Here is a 23,955-nt window from a genome sequence, read left to right as displayed (position 1 = left end):
TTTGATCATTACATAATTACTGCTATCCTTGTGAATATTGAATCTATGTCCTTGAAGGGAGGCAAAACTTAATTGGTAACAATGATCAAATAAACTATATTAGAAAAATTAATCTAAAATAGTTTATTTGGTGATAAAAGCCCTAAACAAATTTAAAATTCATTTCATAATTAAGTATTTAGTTGATAAAAGCCAACTATTTAAATAATTGAACAGATTTAAAGACCACAATAATTAATAAAACAAATCTCAAGAAAAAATTAATTTAATGGACCAAATTAAAAAAAAAAGCAATAGAAATAAATAATTAACATAAATACAAGAATAAATTTAAAATTTTTATCACTTTTTAATTCATTGGCACATTAATTAACAAAACATTAAAAGGTGTGTCTAAATCACCATAGCGATACCCATAAAATACTATTAATTATAATAGTGTTTTTGTCTTTTGAGTTTATTTATTTTAATTTTAATTTTAAATATTAAGTTATTTTAAAAATTGTACTTCATATTTTTATTTTTATTTTTATTTTTTTTGTTTGGTTATATATCAGTCTTACAAATTTATTTTTATTTTTCTCAATTTCAACTTTAATGTTAAATTTGTTAAAAGTGAGGTTTTATAATTTTCTTATATTACTTTATATGAATTTATCTTAGTATCACATCACAAGTCACAAGTTTGACAGTTTAACTTTGGTTGATTCAGTTTATTTTTTTGTTGTTTTTTCTAACTTTTTTTATTTTATCTTTGAATATTTGGTTGGTTGAAAACTGAGTTTTATAAAAAAAAAATAATTTTTATTTTATAATGTTATCTCAATTTCATGAATTGGTCACAAGTTTTGTAAGTTGACCCGAGTTGATTATGTTAATTAATTTTTGTTATTTTTCAAATGAATGTTTTTTTAATTAAACTTTATAAAAAAATTATTTGTTTTATATAAAATAATTGTGATATCATGATTTAAATTATAGGTTTAGATTCTTAATGTAATTAAAAGTCATGATACATTTATGTAATCCATTAAAGCGATGTTATACCCTACTCACTAGAAAAAATCCAGCCTTAGAACCATTAAAAAATCATCCTCTGAACTGCTCATACTCGGAACTTACCTAGTACATCCTCTGAACTGATCATACTCCCAACTTAACAGTATTTTGCTCCCTACAAATTTAAAGTATTCGAATGGAAGGCTTTTGCTTCTCAATTTTTTTAGGGGAACTGTTTAAGTCCTTGAATTATTATTATTTTTCTCTATTTAGGATCTTGCATGTCTTTTTTTTTTTTTTTTAATTAGAGAGTTATGAACTCCGCACATAGTCATACCTGAAAGTCATATATATCCATGTTACATGGGTATGCATTTTTTTCTCCCATACCTACCTTAATAATCATTATACATGCATTTTTTCAAGATTTTAGGTAGAAAAGTTAGAGAGTTTACGAAATAGCAAAGTTTCTAAAGATCTCTCTCTCCAATCCGATTTTTTAATGTCTTGAACCTTTAGATAAATAGAAAAGTTCTTACCAAGATATTAATCGAGTATATGATTAGTCAGAAAACCTGCAAGAAAAACAAATAAATGGTAAAGAGACTAAGTGACATCGATATTACTCTTTATTGGGGAATATAGAATAATTATGCATGGTGCATTTGATGTAAAAAGGTGGAATTGTATATAATATTTTAAATTATTATTAAAGGGTGAAAGTCAGTTTTATATAATATATGGGGAGTAAAATTTAAATTGTGATGGAGATAATATTTTTTTTTAAGAAAAATTAATAAGACTGTAAGAAAGAGGTATAAGATTTTAAAATTTGAGAGTGAGAGAGTGAGAGAGAGATAAATTTCATATATAATTATGGAGGGAGTGTTTAAAAATCAAGTCAAGTACAAGAGTATTGGAGTGATTTGCAACCATTGGATAATATACTCTGGCCATTGCCCATTGGATAATATATGTTAATGTTCCAAACAAAACAAATAGAGTTAAAATAATAATAGCAGATGGCCAATATAATAATGTTCCAAAATAATAATGTTAATGTTCCAAGTCAATAGAAGAGCAGATGGCCAATAAACTTGAATTGGGTCTTCTAATTGTGTCTGGCTATGGAGTCCTATCTAATATTCTTGGATATGTCGCAAGAACCAGTCTCCATATTTTTGAATTGAGTCCGGTTATGAGCTGGATTTAATGGTTTTAGATCTTATTCCGAAGCTAGAACTAACATCAATAAAAACATATTAATTTAAAATAAAAAAATAAAAAATTTAAAATTTAAAAAGCATGTGAAGCCCAATCCAGATCATAAAATAAAACTGAAATAAAACTGAGTCGTTACAATTTTGATCGACTCCAATTCGATTGAATCAGAACCTAACAGACATTGGTGTGGTATAGAAATTAAAAACACTTCACAGGAAATGTATAAAATGAAATTAATAAAAGAATCGTAAATCACCAAGCCTAAATCCATCTACAATCTAGAACAAAATGGAATTACATTGCAGGACTTTGGTTTCTCAGATCATTTTTCTTCAGAGTTCACAGCTATGACAATAAGCTACCATAGACAAACATGTTCTTGAAAAATTTGGTAATCAAACTTAAATCATCTGTAACAATATTTACAGACTCTGATGACAGATTGGTGAAACTTCATTTCTTTAATCTGTTTGTTGAGCAAGCCCAAGCAAGCACTAAACATTTTATTCTATCTAGAATATCTATTTATAGTGGGAAAAAAAAGACATTATTCAACTTGTTTCAATTATACCATGAAAATACAAATAATAAAGAAAACAGAACCAACCATCTTGAAATCACTTCAAAATTGATATACTAATTATTTGAGGGTGAAATCGCTATATATACTAAATTTAGGCTCTTTTTTATATTGTTTGATTGGGTTTCAATATTAAATTAAATTCTACCACAAAGTGATCTTACACGAGTTTTCGATATCTGAACATAAAAAAGAAACGACCTATAAACTTTGGTATAAGTATACTACATATTAAATTTGAGATTATTCCAATATAGTTTGGTCTGTGTTTTGATTTTGATGCTCAGAACTGTAAAACAGGTTAGATTTACGTCAAGTTACAAAAACATATTTATTATTGTTTGTTTTGGTTTAATCAGTTTATTTTTGTTAAATTTAAATTATTTAGAAGTTAAATAAGTATTTTTATTTCTATTTTATTTCAAGTCTTCATATCATTTATATTTTATACTATTTATATTTTAAAGTAGTTTTGTTATATTTGGATTGCCCAATGGTTAAAGGAAAATTGTATCGTGATTGTGTAGCTTCAGCTGAACAAGGTGCACCAATATTATTTTAATATATTTTTAAAGAAAAAATATTTTAAAAAATAATTATTACTTTACTCTCAAACATTAAAAAATTATTTACTTGCAAATCATAGGTAATTTGGTTTTTGCTAGGGTCAGCTCTCAAAAATTTATTACCAAGGTTAACAAAAATGAAAGGAAGCTAGAGAGATCACAGTACCCAGGAATTACTTTTAACAACAGATTTTGAATGGAGAGGAAGCATGTACTAAATTAACAGAAAAGTAGGGTCCTAAAAGTGGTTACTTTGTAATTCTAAAACTGTATAATAAAAATGTTGAGAAAATAACATTTGTTAAAAAAATATTTAAAAAATAATATAGTTTTAACATAACAATTATTGAGTTGTTTTCAAAAGTTATTTCTAAGCTAAATTAATTAATCGTTATAAACATTAATTCAAATTATTTTAAAAATCTAATAGTCAAGAAAAAACTCCTATTAAAGTTAATTCAAATTTTTATGAAGATTTAATTCAAATTTTTATAAAGATTTAATGGTCAAAAAATGAATTTTAAAATCTAATAGTCAAGAAAAAATAAATTACCAAGAATACACTACACTGGAACTCTATTTTTAACATACTCAATAATATTAAAAGGATTAACATACTCAATAATATTAAAAGGATTTCAACGTAATAATTCTAACCACTTTAAAATTTTAAAGACCATCAAATATAATCTTAACTTAAGAATTTTATTCAATGTTAATTTAGAATTAATTACAATCTCATTTTATCTATCTAAATCGTGTTTAACAATACTTAAAATGTTATAAAAAAAACCTTTCAATCTGGTATAATTTATTATTTAAGAGTAATTTATTTAAAAATATGATTGAGGTAGCGCATAATACAGTTGTTTTTTATAAAAAAATATTTAATTGATACTCATAACTTGTTCAAACAAACCCATATCATTCTTCCAAACACATTTACCAAACTACGTCAATTTTTCAAAAAACAACATCCCCTAAAAGTAGACTTGCAAGTTTCAAAGCACGCAGAATCAAAACAAAAACCCACGACGCTCTCTACCAGAAGGCTACAGAAGCACGAAATAAAAAAAGCCAAATAATCAGAGAAACCAGAGACCGCCCTCAAAGAAGGAAAGAGCGTCGGTCAAATCAACCGCCCGCCCGCCCGCCAATTTTGACATCGTGTGCACAACCGTCGTAAATCCTTTTTACCAAACTATCAACGAAATTCGTTTCGTTCTGACATCTCACAGACCACCATAATTCAAAATGCAGAGAGTATGTACACATGAATTTAACAAACTAAAAATTAGATCCAAAATAATAGCATGTGTGTTCCAGTACCACTTCGCTGTGGCACCAGTCACGAGAAAAGAAAACATTCTTCAACACAGTTTAACAGAAGAAAATATACCAGGAGGTTCACATCCCCAGAAGACAAGATTAAGGACACCACCTTCTATTAACCCAACATCACACAGCCTAACACTACAACCCACGAACCTATCTATCTACTACCTAAACAACCTGGATATCCTTGGGCATGATATCCACTTAGGCACGCTCGCCCCTGATCCTCCTAGCCAGCTGGATATCCTTGGGCATGATAGTGACACGCTTGGCATGGATGGCACAAAGGTTGGTGTCCTCGAACAAACCCACAAGGTATGCCTCAGCTGCCTCTTGCAGCGCCAGCACAGCATGGCTCTGGAAACGCAGATCAGTCTGCAAGGCACAAATGTAATCATTAGCATCAAAACACTACCACTTTCACTCAACAAGAAAAACCATTGAAATAATTACATAAAATATACCTTGAAGTCCTGGGCAATTTCACGAACAAGCCTCTGGAATGGGAGTTTCCTGATCAAGAGCTCCGTACTCTTCTGATATTTACGGATTTCACTGCATTGCATATGCATTAACATATAAGACTAGGAAATTTATCAGTAACAAGAAATCCATTAGTTAGGAACCATTGACTAACCGAAGAGCAACAGTTCCAGGGCGGTATCGGTGAGGCTTCTTCACTCCACCAGTGGTTGGGGCAGACTTACGGGCAGCCTATAATCACGTATCAAGATTTATCAATCAAAAGACTATAACAATTTAAAGAAAATTAAGCTGGCCAAAAGGCAAATCATTGAATCTTATTGGATAAAAGAGAGATAATACCTTAGTAGCAAGCTGCTTCCTTGGGGCCTTTCCTCCTGTAGATTTACGAGCAGTTTGCTTGGTACGGGCCATCTATACACACACACTAAACAAATAACCAGAATCAATCATGGCATCAGGAAGGCCAAAATAAATAAAACATTTTAATATTCATGAACAAAAGTCTCCCTTTTGGTCTCCAAGAAAACAGTTGAAAATCTTAAGACTAAAGCGCTTATCTGTTTGATCAATAAAATAGATTAACATGTTAACATTCATGAACATAACTTCATGCACCTTCAGGCCTCACGTATGTCTTCAAGAAAACAATTCAAGATCTAAAGACAGTCTTGTAAAGGGCTTATCCGTTTGGTCAAGAACTAAATTGGCTTTCCTAGCATTTTCTCAGCAACCAAACATAACGCTGTTCAAGAGATCTTAACAACTAAAGACGTAAAAAAGCACATCATTAGAACTAAAATGCCAATACAGCCCTGAATCTCAAACCAACTACTCAAAAAGTTAAAATCAATAATCGTAATTACATCAAATAATTATAGAATAACAATTAATTGAAACTAAAATGACAAAGAAACCCTAAATTTCGAACAAGACCCATCAATTTCAGAAACAGATTCAGGAACCCACAAATTCAAACCCTAAAAATCCCAAAATCCCTCAAAACAGTTTTCAATTACAAACACCACTAAGCCCTTATGACCAATCAAGAAATTTGATTAGAAACCCTAATTAAGAACAGCAGAAGAAGGAAGTTAAAAAAACGCACCTTGGAATCTCTTCAAGAAACCTCTCTCTAAAACTCTGAAATTTTCGTAAAGATTGATTAAAGAAGCAGTCGAGTCATATTTATAGAGATTTAGAGTAGGAATCGGATGGGTACGATTGGGTATCTTTGTGCTTTCTCTCTTTATAATCGAACGGTTCAAACAATGTTAAGTTGTGTTTTCTCTACTTGATGTGACCGGCTAGGATGTCGTTTTAGAGTAATGACGCGGATCGTTGAGGCTTAATTCTCGAATCTTATTGGCTGAAGGACGAAGCCCGTACTTTCCTTGTGGCTAGGAAGTTCAATGTGTGGTTGGTAATATGTATCATGTCTTTTGTCAGATGTCCATTCAGATTTAGGAAATTGCAATTAAGGACTTTCTTATGTGTAATTTCTCAAAATCGGGTACTATATGCTACGTGTTATCCACACAAGGGATATTTATTTATAAAAAAAAACTATATATTGATAAAGCTCTTATTAAAAAATTAATATTTAATTCTCTTGTATACCGGATTAATATACTCTAAAAAAAAAAAAATCGTGACTCAAATTATAATATAAACTTGTTCAATAAGCAAGCTTTATTTAATTATATAATAAAATAAAAAACAATCATAATAAATCAATTAATAAAAAATGATAACGAAAGCATGCATAAAAAGAACTGTCGACAATATTTTAAAAAAATTCCTGTCAATTTTATCAAAAGTTTTTTACAATCTTACAAGTTAACATGAAAGAATAAAACGACAAGCAACAAAATATTAAATGACTGGAATTTAAAAAATATTTGATTTTAAAAGGGAATTTACAAAATAGTATTAAGTTAATTTGGATTAACATGCTCAACCAACCAATGATATGAATTTTAAAAACAGAATAATCCCATAAAAAATTAAAATTAAAATAAAAAATCAATTTTAATTTCAAACTAAAGATGAAAATAAAATAAAAATAAGTTTTGTGGAGTGTTTTTTTATTGGTATTTCGGTGCTAAAACTAGCAATTAATTTATGTTAAAAGAGTCCCTGCATGGCTGTTTTTGGTTTTGGTTTTGGAATGCTGGAATGGGATTCTGATGAAGAACATGGTCGTGAGCAAAGGTTATGGCTCATGGCCTTGGCTTTTGATATGTGGGGATCTTGTCTAGATGACCCTACATAAAGAATGTTACTCATTGTGGTAAGACTTGCTATTTGGAAGGGTGGAGGAGGGGTGTTTGCTTCCTCCCACTTTGTTTTGTCCCATTTCTTTTAGGAAATAGAGTTGCCTGTGCATAAGGGGGGCGCAAGAGGAGTAGGTTCAACAGTTTGGTGGCATGTTTCATCTATGGATAAGGAAAGCCCTAATTAAGATGTTGTTAGGCAGCTAAAACAGCCCTTGTGAGTGCTCTCACGTGTTGAGCAAGTTGCTGGAGGTTGACGATGAAGGTTGGAAGGCCTGTAACTTTTTCTCCTAGTGTTTTTATGTTAACGAGATAAGCAAAACATACATACATGGAGAGAAAAGGGAGATTTAGTGGTCGTTGCCAGGGCAACTAGGAGGCCTTCCCCCTGGACCTGGACAGGACAATCAAGATTGTTTGGGCCTTGGCCCAAACATCTTTTCTATATATATATATATATATATATATATATATATATATATATATATATATATATATGTTATGTGGTTTTATGTATCAAAGCTAATTGCTAAGTCAAATCATTTGAATAATAAGTGAAAATCATAAAGAGTAGACTCATAATTGTAATTTTAAATATAAATTCAACTCATACAAATGAGTTGTCTTTAGATTTAGATTTAAAAATCTAAAGACGCTAATCATATCACATGAAGCGCGCAACTGGAGCTACAACACCAAAGAACACAAAAGCAGCCGAGTCGAATTTGTAAATTGTACAGCTGAAAGGATCCAGAAATTTCTATTTCAGGACCCATTTACATATATGCCTCTCCCACAGCTTCAACAATAATGTATGAATCCATTGCCACTATAACTCCTTTTTTCTTAAAAAACAAAAAAAAAAAAAGAAACGAAAACTTATATCCCATTCGACTAACCTGATTTTCTTTTACAAAGGTACAAAACTTAGCACTAGCTTGAAAACAACTCTAAGAAGGTGGAAAACCAATTAGATTATACACTGATAACACCTAGACAACTAAGCAGCTATATTCATACACAACTGCAAATCATCAAGTGCCACCTAGAACAGCAAACCACAACATGCTGACCAAAGAATTAACGAGTTCGCATGTCAGCAGAAGCAACCATGCTCAGCCAATATTCTCTTCTTGACCACCAGCTTAAGCTCTATCATCAAATTATAATACTCCTCCTTTGAAGTGCCCTTAAACCAACCGATCGAGTTCCAGGAGTTATTTACCGCATAAAGTTAATGGAACTCGAGAGCCAGAAACCTGCATTTTTATAGTTTTATCTTCCTTATCTGTCATCAAATTGAAAACAATCTGCAACCTTCAGGTGATTTGCAAGCTGAAATACAGCTGACTGCACAACTTCAGATCTCGCGGAGACAGAATTGGGAAGATGGGGCAGGCAAATGGGTAGATATTGCTCATCTTCAAGAGGGCAGAAGACAGAGAGCACGGATCTGCAGAATATGAATCTGAAGACACATTCCGTTAACATATGTTGGTAGATTAGCTAAAATCCAACGGTATCCAGACTAAAAACAATTACTAATAAGTTTCAACGTTTCATAGAAAGGAACGTAGAAAAAAGGGGGGGATGCTGCATCTTCATTGAAAGCCTATTATTGTAAGATAGCATTTCAGCCACAAGTGAAGAACCATCAGATAGTATAAAGAATATTGAATAATTTCCCAGTTTACGACTAATTTGCTTCTATTGAGAGATAAATATACCTAAGAATAAGCCTCCTTAGAAATGGATCGGATAAAACTTGTGCCCAAACCAGATCCAGGCCTTTTGATGTACAAAGAATAACCTCCCACTCAGAGAATGCAATGGAGAGTATCTCCTCAGCATCATTGTAAAAATCCTAAAGGCAGTCCCGTTAGCCATAGGAGAGCAAATAGGAATGAGAAGATTATCATAAAAATTTAAGAACTTAGGCCAACAACTTACCATATCAGAATCAGCAGAAGTGTGGCCAACCATCTGGCAGAATGCCTGCAAAGGAGCAGTCAAGAAAAAAGTAAACTGACTTCCACAATGTGATGTATCAACAGCAGATAGGTTCTTGAATGCTGGTTTTAAAGGTGAAAGAAGCAAGGCAGCTGGCTCTCCCCTTTCTGCACCATGCAGGACCTGAGCAAATGATCCACAATTCTCAATCATGCAACTTGACAGATAAAGCAGAACTCTAAAATGCAATGCTAAAAAGCAGAGTGTCAAAGAACCATCTCATCCAATAGCTTAAGCTGTTAGGTAAGGTCTCAGAATATGATTTATATTATTCTCTAATAGAGAATCCTAAGTATGATGCACCCCTCAGATAACAGAAAAGAAGTTTTGAATATTTGCCTCATAAATCCCTTCGCAAATATGCTGGCAAGACAATCTGATCTCGGAAGAAGGGAGTCAGATCTAAATACATGTTACAAGGCGAGGCTTTAGGCACCCAGCTGCTTCCTCCCCAATCCATTAAAGATTAATAAATTAATGAATCCCATCAAACTCGCTAGCAAAGGAGGTCAACAATTAAATCAGCTCTAGAATATTGCTCAAGGGATTAAAATTGAATCAGGTGGAGGTGTAGTCTGCGTCAGTTGAACATATCACCTCAGCTTTTGCATCTACTATGTGCACCAGTCAAACACACCAGGTGTGGATTAGAAGTAACAAAATTTACTGCATAGGTTTTGTAGATCAATTACTCTGGTTCACCTAAAAAAGAATTTCTTATAAAGAAATGTGTGGCAATTTTCAAGTAAATCATACCAATAGGTAGTATCGTCTATGCAAATAGCTCTTCAAATAGGATATTGATCTACTTTAAGATTCTAGTGCAATTAAAATCCAACAGTTTGTTTGACGATAGCTAGTGCAATGTTTCCCTGCCTATGTATGTAAACAGCAAGTTATTCCAATGCATGCACTGATGCAATATTTGATGAAGAACAATCCTCTGCAATGTATCCTCTTTAAGAAAAAAAACAATCTGCGACTTATTGTCTCTTCCCCAAAAACACACACAAATCAATGGACAAGCATATGCAATCCATCATGTTCAATAATATTTGTAGACATGAAAATCTACCATGTTAAATTTAAATGCAACCTCACTCACAAGCCAGAAAAAATCAATTCTAAAAAATGTAGAATGGTACGATAAGTCCAAATTCTATGACAAGTCATACACAGGTTATGACAAACCTGCCTTGAATGCATGGCTGCTGTCACTATCAATAATCAAGAAAAGAGGTCTTCGAGTAAAAGGAATTATATCGCCAGGGTAAAGGGCATTTGACCCTGAAAATCCAAAAGCATCACACCTTAGAGTGGAACAGCAATATAGGAAGGTCATAAAAGTAATTTGGAATAGCTGTGAATAATTACACTTGGAATAACAAACTGAGGCTAAACACTAGGAAGAGCAACAATAAAGAGAAGTAACCTACCACCATATCCCCGGGGACCTAACCAGAGATAATTGTCGTAGTAGTCACTTGACTCTCTCTTGCCATTACAATGAGATTCAGGTGCAGAGCTTTTATCTTCGCCATATACTCCAGAGACAACCTTGTCTTTGGAAGATTTCCTTGATCCCCCAGAGCTTCCTGACTGAGAAAGATTACTATGAGCAGCCTTCCCTGAACAATTGATTCATTAAGACAATTAGCGTAGGATGATGAGATACAGTTAGTTGAATTTTACTGGCATTATGGAGGATCATCAACCTGAGGCTGATAGATAAATTAGCACAATGGTCTCTGGAGGGAGCTCTTCGCAAATTGTTGCCATAACCTGTGCATGATAGTCAAACTGAAATCAGCCTTCTATCCTTAGGAAGGAAATGAAAAATAAAAATGCCCTAGAAATATGAAATGATCACAAACTTATCTATGAGCCCTAGCATTTCCAATGGGAAAACTATTCCATAAGTAGACTTGTACCATGGTATTCAACAAGTAAACTACATGTTTTCGTACAAGATTTGGTTACATTGAGCTGCGTTCTACCACTAACATAACTGTGCTTTACATGAAAAATATAACCACCCTATACAAAGTTAACTTGCAGAAAAAAGTTATGCCACAACATACATTGACTATACCTGCGCTCCACACTAGGGAAGGAAACACAAATTTTTCTATAAAGAAATGTAAAGATTCAAATTAGGCCTGATTTCCAGGAAATCCTGATAATGCGTCACTCTGAAAGCAGAGCAGCCTAACTGTGAATACAAACAGAGATGGGTAACATAAATAAAATCAACATGTAAGAGTTTCAGAACTAACTGCTAGCAAATGGGTCACCGACGGACGATAAAGAACAGCTTTCCTGGGATTTGGTGGTAAAGTTGGATCAGTCAAATCTGCAGCCAAGTTTATATCTATCAATCCAGAAGCAGCTCCAGAATGATCAATTACAGTGCCATTTTCATTCGATTCCACTGGATGCTTTTGGTAAACAGATTCAACAGGACGCTTCTGGTAGAAAGATCCACTAGGTTCCCATTCTAAACATTGCATCATCCTGTATGTGTCTAAAGTAAGTTCTGCAAATTTTACCTGAAAATGACAAACAAGGTTGGTTATAAAAAAAAATCTCTTATTGGGAAAATTCTCAGTTCAAGCTCCATGCAACCTTGTCAATAAACAGTCTTACAAACATTAAAAAACATTTACTTCGTTTCTATGATAACTTGTCAAGAGCGCATCTCTAAATTTTACAATCTTCCTCGCATGGAAACGAGCCAAATAAGGACGAGAAGCTGGATGGGAATCAAACAGAGCACAGTACCGCAAAGGCCTGACATTTGTGAAGGCAGTACCAACTTCCATAAAGCGGAAAATTTCTTGCACCACTAGCTTCCATTCTTTGAAGTTTGTTTCCTGAGAACAAATAATCCATTTGTTTTTATTCATGCAAGTATCAACAGAAAGCTAAATGCAGTATTTGAACTTCTGAATGGTATAGAAAAGTGTTAGTTTTTTCTAATTAATTTGGAAATATTTAAGAAATGCCTCCAAGTCCATGTCTCATATAGACACGCATAAGTGTGTAAATTATTCATTCTACCATATAATAAGTATGACCTGGAATTGCATCCATTGCCTCACCCATCATAGCCTCGCTAATTCTAATGCTTAAATTCCATTCTTGGCAATGATCCATCAATTGTCACATTGGAAAAAACAAGGCAACTAGGCCAACTAAACCAACTTCCAATGATTATGTGCATTGTCGGGTCTCTTGACCATGTGAACAAGATGCTCCAAGATGGTCAATAGGAGAAGGAAAAAATAAAGGATGCCAATATGCACCCACGTCACCCTTTTAATCTGGACAAATCAAGTTTAAGGTTATATATAAAGACAACTTAAATGATTATTGTTGTCTTTTATTTTAAGAGTTAATTTTTTGAATGATCCATGCACCCCACCACATTTCAGCTTTGGCCTTCAGGTGTCTAAGTCTTTCAATGTAAGAACTCGCTGCTTCAGGAGTCAAAACTTTTGAACCAATTATACATCACGAAGACCATCATCAGTACTGCCACAATTTATAATGGAATAGAGACTGGATTTCTTTCTGTTCATTTCTCTCATTTTCCCCCTTTCCAGCCTTTCTTTAGAACTGGAAGCCACTCATCTGAGTCAAGCAGTTGTCAGCCAGGCAACTCAACTGAAGTTACCACCACTTGGCACTTGACTCAATAGTTCTGCAAATGCCTTAACCCTACATTCAGAAAGACATATTTTCACTCCTGCTTCTACCTCACCAATTCTCATAACAGTAAAATAATTCAGCAACCTCTAACTAAAGTTGAAAGGCCATGCTTCCTTTCCATCAAAAAGGGTATTTTGTTTTATAAAAAAAGATAGCTACAGCAACTGAGCTTACCATAATATGTAAGGCATATAGATTCCACATACAGAAAAAAATTTATACACCTATATTCACATAAAACCAGATGCCACATCCAGTTGGCAGGTCCCACGATAATAACTTTACTACATCTAAACCATGAAAAGCTCCGGTAGCAGTGTGTCAACTTTAATAAAAAAAAATTGTTTAAAGTAGTTGAGCATGGAAATCTTTGAAAATTCATACACAAAATCCTCTAGGTCTCCCCTTTATCTCCTGGGCCCAAAAAGAACTGAGCCTCTCTAGGATTGCTACTGCTTTATCTGCAGCAGAATTTAAAATAAATCTCTGTTCGAAGGTCTTTATTTCCATAAATGAAAATAGAAACCCATTTCCAGTGTTTTGCAACAAGTTTTCTACACTAAGATTGAAACCCATCTCCAGAGAAACAAAGCATCAAATAACTTTAGAAATTGTAAACATAAGCTTAATTTTCATTCTGTCACCCCAAAACATAAAAATTCTTAGACTTTCACCAAAAAAACCCTAAAATTCAGCTCCAATTTTCACAAATTCAACAAACTGACTTCTAGTTAACCCAAAAAATTGCCTTTCAATATCAAACAAGTTCTTGAAAATCACCGTCAGCATCTCCTATTCCACAAATTCCTTCCTTACCAAGCTCGATTAATAAATCCCCCCCGGCAAAAAAAAATATTAACTTGAATCAAAAAAATTCGAAGTCAATACCTTACTATTAAAAAGAACACGATAATCCACCAACAAAAAAAACGAAACAAAAAAAATCCAAAAACAGAGACAAAACATCTCCAGCCAAAATTCTCCCCAATAATCAACAAAACCTACACATTTTCTCCTTAAAACCAAAAAAACACAAACAAATTAAAACAAAGCAAAAACGAAACAAAAAGGCAACTTACACGAAACTTCGTCATGCTATCATCAACAAGACCTTTAAACCTCTCAGCGAGCAATCTCACCATATCAACCTTGTTGAAAATCAAAGCAACAAGCAAGAACCGAGCATAAAATCTCAACTCCTTAAACCTAACACCAACATCAACCTTCGGTTTACCACTTCCGCGGGCATCAAAATACTTCCGCTCCAAAATCGCCTCATAAAACACATACGCTTCCACTAAAAACCTAGCTTCACTACTCCTCATATACTGATTAAAATACAACTGCCCGATCCGACTCGCGATCTCTCCAATTTCCCATCGATTCAAGCCGGAGTCAACTAGCTTGGACCGGTTCTCCTGCTGGTACTTCCATAACCTCATATACGCCTTGAATACTTTCTGGAAGTAGTGGTTCTGCGGTGCGCGTCCGTACAATGGTAGGTCACGGACTCGGCCGAATTTCCGGTCTGCGCTTTCTACCAAGGCGCGGAAGGTTTGTGAGACGACGTCGTTTTCTTTCTTCGCCATGAAAAAACCGGAGTGGATAAACACGACGTCGTTGTAAGTCACCGATGGTTTCCAGTACCGCTGCTTCTCATGAGGAAATGCAGAGAGAAAGGGATAGAATTTCTCTTTAGCTGATGAGTTGTGTGGCTTTTATATTTATTTTTAAAAAAAATAGACTGATTAATTTTTGTTTTTTTAATAAAAAAAAATGGAGTGAGTTTCAGTGAAGTAACGATGGCTGCGTGGAGAGAGAAGGACAGGGGGGGGGGGCGTGGTTTTTGAGCTGGGAGTGACAGGAACTGATACCGGTATTTGTTAAAAGGAGAGAGAGAGAGAGGGAGAGAGATTGAGGTGATGATGTCAAATTGTCAATATTTTTTGTGTGGTAGTAATCAATTATCATTCCCGTACTATTTTATTTCTCTTAAAGTGGTCGTTGGATAATAAATTATGCAATTGTGCCCTCTAAGTGATAAGCAAGTATGGTTTAGATTTGAGCTTTCACGGCCATTTAAAGAATATCCACTATTTGATGTACAATGCCATTTATAGTAGAGAATTTTCAAGGCTAAGGAAGAGCACAAAATGAGAAACTCAAGGACTTCATTGGCTATTTCTGTAGTATACAGTTTAATATGTCAAAAAGTAGAAACTCAAGGACTTCATTGGCTATTTCTGTAGTCTACAGTTTAACATGTCAAAAAGTAGCTAAAAGGTTTTAAAAAAAACTGATGAAATATTTGAGTTTTTTATTTTATTTTATTTTATTATTTTGCCCGAATTTTTTTTACTTAAAAATATATTTAAAAAAAATTTAAAAAAAATATTTTTAATATCAGCGAATTAAAATAATTTAAAATATTTAAAGAATATTAATTTAAAATAAAAAAATACAAAAAAATTAAATTTTTTTAAAAATATTTATGAAAAATTACGCTATTAATCTTTAATAGTTAGGACCAGCGGTTCGATATTGTGATTGTCTTTCTTTTTTCTTTAATTGCTTTATTCTTAATCTCTTGTATTGTCTTAATAGTTTCATGACTCGCCTGATTTCATGGAATTATTTCTGTTTTTTACGAAATTCCCTTCGCCGCAATAAATAAAATAAAATATTATTCTGTTCTCATCTATCAATTCAATTAGATGGTTAGGTTTGCACGGATAGTACCTGGGAGAGAAGTGATTTTTAGTTTTGAATGTGTTTTAACTTGCTAAGCACTTTTAATAATTAACAAGAAAAGAAATTACTATTTTTCTATTAAATACTCTATTAGCAAAGATTATTAGAAGAATAACGGTTAATTAAAAATACTTTTAAAATATAAAAATAATTAAGCTGTTAGCAGGCACCCATGAATAAATCGTTAGGTTAGTAGGTGAACAGAATTTACCATACAAGTAACATTAACTTGTGTATGGTTAAAGGTTGAAAACAATCAACCTAATTCTTTTTATGGTTTGACCCTAACAAGGTTGACAAGCGATGATCAATTTGACTACGCGCGTACCCAAGGGAATCCAACGCAATAAAAGCTTTTAAAGAAATATCATCTCCAATTCAACAGATAGTGAGATTTGAACTGTATTTTTTAAAAATTTAAATTTTTTATATTTATATTAAAAATAATTATTTTTAAAACAATTATTTTAATATATTTTTAAATAAAAAATCACTTTTAAAATCAACCACTAGAATAATCCCGAACAACACCTGATCTAAGTTAATAAAGGTTGGTGATTCAATTAATTTTCATAACAGTAGATGCAGATTCGTTGCCAGTGCTTTTACACTGTGATTTGTTCAATACTTTATATAAAGGATTTGATCGGTGGTCGGTTGATAATGGCTGGCAAATCCTAGAGGAGATGGGCGTGCATGGGATGTTTGTCAAAGGCTTTTTTCCTTTTTCTTTTTCTTTTTTTATCGAAAGGTGTATTTAGCCTTTAAAATGTTCTTTTATATACATATTTATCTGATCATATTAGCTTTTAATTAGAAATCGGGAGATCATAAATAGGAATTATTAGTATATAAGATACTCCCTAGCTAGATGAGTTAGCATTTTTATAGTTTTATAACATCTAGATAAGAGTTCCAGCAGCTAGCTAGGGACATGAAAAACATGGCATTTTGAGCCTGGAAAACTAGGAAAATTCAGAAAAATTATCGCATGTGGTCGCCACTCTGAGACCAGTTCACGTCAAGGAGTATCACAGCTAGCTAGTAGCTAGGATATATATATAAATAGACAGACACAAACACACAAATACATGGGATGTTGTGAACACATGGCTGTGGCTCTGGTTAACCTGGAGGGAATGTTTATAAAGGTGACAAAAATATATTTTCTATGAATGGAATACCTGGAAAAAGCATCACAGGAGTCATGATCAAAAGAATTTCCCACCCAATGAGACATTATTTATTAATATCATGATATATATGGACTGGCATATTAGCTTGGACATGCTTGCTATTTTATTTTATCTTTTGTGATTTATTGAAATGTACAATACTGGGTCATGGACCACGATTATAAAATCCAAGGATCCCTTCGGCGATATCCATGGCGCCTCTATATCTAGCCATGCCATGTCTTCATTTTCCTTGTCCCCCCCTAGAAAGATTCCTTGAGCTCTCTTGTTCGTGTTATCCATGGCCTCTGATATCACTTGTTCTTTAGTTGCATGACGAGATATATATAGCTCTCGATTTTTCTTGATTTCTCTCTTGTTCGTGTTATCCATGGCCACTGATATCACTTGTTCTTTAGTTGCATGACGACGAGATATATATATATATATATATATATATATATATATATATATATATATATATATATATATATATAGCTCTCGATTTTTCTTGATTTCTCTCGTTGGCAATTATATTAATATATGGTTTGTTCAATGTGAATGATCATAAGCATAATGATTTCCAATCTTTCTTCTTTTTTTCCTATTATTTTTGTTTATTTTTCTTGTTTTAAATCTTTAATTGCTAGTTGACCTATACAGATATATTTAAGTACTGTCTTAGGTTGCCTTTAATTAACCACTGGTCATTGATATTTGATAAATGTCTTGGAAGATGTGTTTGTGAGAGTGTGGATATGGTTGTTTTTTAAATTGTATTTTACTCGAAAATGTATTAAAATAATATTTTTTATTTTTTAAAAAATATTTTTGATATTAATATATAAAAATATTTTTAAAATATAAAAATAAATTATTAAAATCATAATTCTGGTTTCGATTTACTATGATGCAACTAGAAACCGAGCCTTTGCTCTTTGATAGGAAGATGCTAATTAGTAATCTCTTTTACGAGGAGGCACGAGAAAGAAAAAATGAGTTCCAATCCAATTTCAAAAGCCGTAATTAATAATAATAATAATAAAGGAATCAACGACATTACAAAAAAAGAATTGCAACAACATTATCTTCTTCCAAAAAAGGAAGTCAAGAATTATTATGAAATCCAATAATGTTAGACAACGCCGCAGTCTGTAATGTGGTCTTAATTATTGTAAATTGATTTAGACAAAAAAAAAAAGAAGTCGGAGGAATTAATATTAATTTTTGGGTCTCAAATAATTTAATTGTCTTGTAATGATCAATCATTCAATCCCGGGTCATGTCGGTTGTGATTTGATCTCTTGGGTCGAGAAAAGCTTTGCTGAGATGTATATAATTTACAAAAGCTTAATACCTTGTACATATTTTTTTTTATTATTATTAATATAATTATCTAGGTCAATTTATACTTATTTTAACTAATTTTATGGACTATTAACAATTATAAAACTTGAATATAAGATTATAAAGATATAAATCTTTTAATCTCAAACTTTTATTATTGAATTATTTATTAAATTAGATGATTAATCTTTTATTAAAAATAAAGAAACTTGTACATGGTCTAATGACCTCATAAATTATTAGAATGTTTATGCATAGATTTAAGCTACATCAATCAATCAATCAATTAAATTATTTTGGTATAAATGAACCAGGTTTATAATATGATTTTGAGCGTAAAATCATATTTAAAAACTGGGCAGAGGAATACTATTGGTGAATCCAATGTTCTTGCAGACAAGTCATGATGTTTTTATCTAGAATTATAACTATTTGATGTCTAAAGATGTGTTTAACTATAGATTAGGTTGTTTTTTTTAAAAAAAATATTTTACTTAAAAATATTATAAAATTATTTTTTAAAATTTTTTATTTTTTTTCCCTTAACCCATCAGATGAAAATATTTAAAAAATAAATAAAAACTAGGACGTTCTCGAACACCCAATAATCAGTAATGGTTGACCTTTAAAAAAGGCAAAGGAAGCCTCAAAATCTAAGAATGAGATGACTGATATGATGTGTCGCTTTGCTAAAGCCAAACACTCCCACTGTTTGTCTACACGAAATAATTAGTACTTTTTTTCCCATCACAATCAGCGGAAAATGAATCGCTTTGATGTCACAATTTCCTTGATTTATATATTATTTAGCTGCAGAAGGTCAAGACGTAATTATCTTATTGAAGCTTTTTTTTTAATTTATATAATTATTATTTACAGGTTTTAAATTTAACAATTATACAAATTTCTAGTGAATTTAAGGTTTATGATACTATAACTAATGATTTTTAAAAAAACAAACATAAAACCTAACCAATTAAATTATACTTTTTAAAATTATAGCCCTTATTTATTTTATTTTATTTACTTCGGAGAGATGTGCAGAAATAATCTTTGAGCTGTGTATTACGTGATGGATAAATATTAATTACTTTTATCAGCTTGCGGTTCTTACAAAGGTCTTAGAAAATAATTTTTTATCACCGACAATTTATAGTTTATGGCTACTAATTTATGGAAAGAAAATCCACTTACGATTCTCAAAGTGTATATCATAGTTAGTGGGGTTTGTTGATTTTGAAAAAAAACATAATTATGAAGAAAAACTCACCAATTTTGTTAAATTAGAGAGTTGATTTAAATACTTTAAATAAATTTAAAATATTCCTAATTAAACAGTTGTAGAGTAACTAAATAAATAAAACATATAAATCAAAAGGTTAGTTTGGGCATGATTGGAAAATCAAATTATTTAAAAAGCTTGGAAATGGGTCTTCGAAGTAAGTTTTCATCCTCAAAATATCATCTACCTGCTCAATGATCATCCCTTGAATTGTATATCTTCGAATAAGCTTTTTAAATCAAGTTTACAAATCTCAATCAAATATTAAAATAAAAAATCACAATATATAATATAAAAAGTAGCTCAAATAATTAGATTTTGGGTTTACTCCTCAATAATTACGAGTTTGAGTTATCTCAGAACCACTGGAGATTTATATAGTTATTAACTTCAGAGTCCATAAAATTAATTAATATACAAGTAAGCTAACCCAAACATCCATGTTTTTAATAGCTAAAATAATTCTATAAATTGGCTCAAGCTTAACAATTTTAGATATAGAGTTAAGACATGTATTTTTTAAGTACCAAGGTAACCCGCTTGTAATGCAACTTCTTCTAGTAATTAAAAATAATTCACCACAAATCAAATGTATGGATATTTAATATTGGGGTTACTTAAAAGAGAAGAAGTAAGAACAATTCTCTTGTACCATTATTTTCCACGAGTTTTTTTTTTTTAGAATGATTGATTGTCATGTCTACAAGTCCAATAAAATCATTGATCTGAAGTACACAATCTTTCTAATAGGCTGTCAAAACCTATACAGGTAGAAAATGTTTTTTTTTTTTTTGTGAGAAAGAGGATCATGATTTCCCATATTTTAATTCAATCCCCTTTCGTACATTATACGTATAATTAATAAAAGAAACAAATAATTTCTCCCTACAAGTTATAATTAAATGACATGTCTTTATCTTATAAATTAATTTCACGAGGACCCCTAGCCATGACCACGTGTATCAAAATAATAGAGGATGATGAATTATTGCAGGAGGGAGTGGTTGGAGGCTAATTGTCTGAATTCCTTCGATTTCTTGCATAGAAATGCTTCGCAATATATTTGTAATCTTCTGCATAAAGTTAAAGTCGTCCCATCTCCAGTCTGCAGTCTCCATTGCATTTGCCTTTTGCAAATTTCAATGGAAGTCATTTTCTTTTACTTTATTAGGTAGAAGATTTCCCGACTCACTGATGTTGTTTCCTTGAGCTTGGGCATGTTGTGTCAAGAAGACAAGTTGTGCTTTGGATTCAAGCGGATAGATTTTGAACACTCCCATCTGTGCAATTTCCTTTGTTTGTCTAATTGCATACACTGCCACCAACTAAGATTATGAGTTTTTTTTAAAAAAAAATATATATATATACAGACAACATGTCATCAACTCATCATAATGTTTTTTTAACGTCAACATATATCTTAAGATATCTTTTCCATCATTTTAATCAATTGTGAAACTTGAACTTTAGAAATAAGTTGATTGGGCTGGAGTTAGCTAATTTAATTTAATTTAATTTAATTTAATTGAAGTTTATTTGTTTATGATATTTTAGCTACATGTGTCTAACATATTTTTTTAAAAAAATTCTCATATATTTTATCACCGTGTAATTAAATAAAAAATAATTTTTAATATAAAAAAATTATTAAATCTAATAACGTGTATAATTTACATCACGAGATTATTTGATTGATTCAATTTCATTTATATTTTTTCTTTTAGTTAAATGATTTTCTTTGTCATCTTTGTTCTTAAATATTAAGTTAATTGAGGATTTAGCTTTCTACTTCATTTTTTACAAGATTATTCTCATGACTCTTGCATATTAATTCGGGTTAACATAATATATTTCTATCTTAATATTAAATAAAAATATTATTTAATACATCATTAAAATCTAATTTTTTAAAAAATATCTTACCAATACCTGAATATTTCTTTATTGCTCTAACCCATAACATAGCACGGGAAAATATGGCATACTAGAGAGTGTTTAGAAAAGTGGTGCAAACTGTATTTTTTAAAATTTTGATTTTTTTGTTTAAAATGAAATATTTATTATGTTTTTAGATTGTTTTAGTATGGGGGTGTTAAAAGTAATTTTAATATTTTTTTAAATAAAAATTACTTTAACTGTTATTCTTATTAGAATCTCGAAGAAACTGAGTTATCAATTTCTAGGTTAGGTGAGTGTCGGATCTAGCCTTACCTTTACCTCTGATTGATTCTAGAAGTCAACCTTTTATTTTTAATTCAACAGCAATTCATGTCCGGGACAACACAAAAAAAGAGAGAGAATAACTTTTCAAATATAAGAATCGAACCCTTGTACACCTGAAGCACGCAGAAATTATAAATTAAATTACATGTCACTGCAACCTTGACATTAAAACCAAAAAAAAAATAAAAATAGCAACCTATGTATTATCACAAAAAGAAAAAAAAAGTAAAAAAAATAATTTGAGAAAATAACTGGGATCGACTCCTTTTGCCCCATGGCTGCTATATCTGAGCAATTCAATACGAATGTCCTAAGAATAAACACCACCACAAATGCTTGGCTCATATTTGCAGGAGTTCTGAACTGGCCAGGTCTAAAATTTCTAAACTTGGGATTGATTTATATATCTTGAAAGTCATGGAACTTCAAAGATTATTTTTTTTAGATTTTTTTTGATATAATAATGATAAAAGATAATAAAAACAATAATATTTTAATTCATTTTCAAGCAAAAAAAATTTTTTAAAAGTAATTTTTATTACCATGCATTTTAACACACATTGAAGAGCTATTGATGCCCAATTTAGTAAAGAATAAACTGTCTATAAAATTGGTGGAAATTTATTTCTCAACTCGGAGTAGACTCCTACTTCAAGATCTTTTTTCCCTCTATACCATGCAGATTTTAGCATTTGATCATGTAACCATGCATGGCATGTATTCTTGTCTTTCCTCTGAAGGCTTCATCTTGGGTTAAAAAAAGAGTCCAACTTATGGGGAAAAAAAGTATTCCAAATGTTGAGTTCCATAAAGTAATGAGGCCTATATATATATTTGAGCAATTGAGATGAGACTTCTTCTATCTAGGATTTGTTTTGCTAGACAGTTTAATTTGTTTTTTTATTAGAATTTAAATATTTTTTATATTTTCAAGTTATTTATGAGATTTGTTTTCCTATTTGTTTTTTTTTAAAGCATTTTTGAAAAAATGAAGTCATCTTTTAAAAATTAATTTTTTAAAAATAAAAAGACATTTTTTTACATATTTTTAAATAAAAAATATATTTTAAATCATAATCATTACTATAATTTTAAACATGTCCTGTAATGGGTAGATTCAAAACCATTTTTTTAAGAAAATGAAGTCACAGCCACGTGTGGTGGTGATCACTACCAAATGAAGATTTTTATGAGGCAATCGAGTACAAGCAAGTAGCTTTGGGAAAAGAGGATAAAAGCTAAAATGGCCCTCGATTTCACAAAAGGAGCCCCGATGGACAGCCACCAAAGGAAGTGCATTCATAAAGCTTTCTACCTGAGCATGTCCTGAGAATCTTCTAAAGTATTCCCATTAATTCAAGGGTCAAAAGTGGGAGGCGGAGGTGATCCGAAGGTAGAGAAGAAAAGGGATGTGCGTAATGATGAAGAGAGGGAAGGAAGCTTCAAATTTTGACAGTTTCTTGTCTGTGTGATAGTGCTTTGAAGCTTCAAGGTCGTGTGGATCCCTAGTGGCCCAATCAATCCCTGCGCACTCAAAATAGTATTTGAAATAGGACACTGACATGGATTTAAGGTTAGGTGGATGGAACTTAGAATTTGGAATTTGTAGAGGTAAGGAAAAGAAGAAAAATGTCTCTGGGCGACAGAACTGTCAAAGAACATGAAAACCACACAAGTGGGGTTCAGGCGCATTGAGCATCCTTCATAATTGGCGAAGATAGGCCAACTCTGTGTAAAGTACTGTAAACAATATTCCTATTCTATGCTATCTTCTACTTTTTAAGGGAACCGAAGGGCCTAAGCTGATCGCTTGTTTCAGGATGTCACTGGGCAGCTCTTTTTCGGTGTGTAGAGCTTAGTTCTTTTTTTTTCTTTTTTTTTTCCTGGCTTGGGCCACTTTTTATACCATAAAAACATATGGCTGGTGTGAATCTTGTCAATCAAACGTATAATAAACCTTGCTTAAATCTTACCTAAGTCTGAAGATCTCGAT

At 31.7% G+C, this 23,955-nt stretch overlaps 2 protein-coding genes across 5 annotated transcripts; both read right to left on the bottom strand.

Moving 5' to 3' along the window:
- Positions 1 to 4,647: 4,647 nt before the first annotated feature.
- On the bottom strand, positions 4,648 to 6,450 carry LOC133673363 (histone H3.3). 2 transcript variants are annotated; one of them, XM_062094111.1, is made up of 5 exons: positions 6,296 to 6,450; positions 5,530 to 5,614; positions 5,342 to 5,418; positions 5,169 to 5,259; positions 4,648 to 5,079 (listed from the first exon to the last, which is right to left on the bottom strand). In XM_062094111.1, the coding sequence occupies exons 2-5, from the start codon at positions 5,599 to 5,601 to the stop codon at positions 4,909 to 4,911; spliced, it is 411 nt and encodes a 136-aa protein (XP_061950095.1). In that variant the 5' UTR covers positions 5,602 to 5,614; positions 6,296 to 6,450; the 3' UTR covers positions 4,648 to 4,908. The 2 variants fall into 2 exon arrangements, with proteins under 2 accessions (XP_061950095.1, XP_061950096.1); XM_062094112.1 differs by having other exon boundaries at positions 5,530 to 5,601; positions 6,296 to 6,371.
- Positions 6,451 to 8,163: 1,713 nt separating this feature from the next.
- On the bottom strand, positions 8,164 to 15,042 carry LOC133673362 (uncharacterized). Of its 3 annotated transcripts, XM_062094108.1 has the most exons (9): positions 14,264 to 15,041; positions 12,140 to 12,346; positions 11,750 to 12,022; positions 11,189 to 11,255; positions 10,910 to 11,101; positions 10,669 to 10,760; positions 9,414 to 9,596; positions 9,191 to 9,327; positions 8,164 to 8,931 (listed from the first exon to the last, which is right to left on the bottom strand). In XM_062094108.1, exons 1-9 carry the CDS (start codon positions 14,771 to 14,773, stop codon positions 8,748 to 8,750), a joined length of 1,845 nt encoding a protein of 614 aa, XP_061950092.1. In that variant the 5' UTR covers positions 14,774 to 15,041; the 3' UTR covers positions 8,164 to 8,747. The 3 variants fall into 3 exon arrangements, 2 of the variants coding, with proteins under 2 accessions (XP_061950092.1, XP_061950093.1); XM_062094109.1 differs by lacking the exon at positions 12,140 to 12,346; XR_009834969.1 differs by lacking the exon at positions 8,164 to 8,931 and having other exon boundaries at positions 10,665 to 10,760; positions 14,264 to 15,042.
- Positions 15,043 to 23,955: the final 8,913 nt, after the last annotated feature.

The sequence above is a fragment of the Populus nigra genome, chromosome 14 (genome assembly GCF_951802175.1).
Source record: "Populus nigra chromosome 14, ddPopNigr1.1, whole genome shotgun sequence".
NCBI classification, from domain to species: Eukaryota; Viridiplantae; Streptophyta; class Magnoliopsida; order Malpighiales; family Salicaceae; genus Populus; species Populus nigra.
This window is presented reverse-complemented; position numbering and strand designations above follow the sequence as displayed.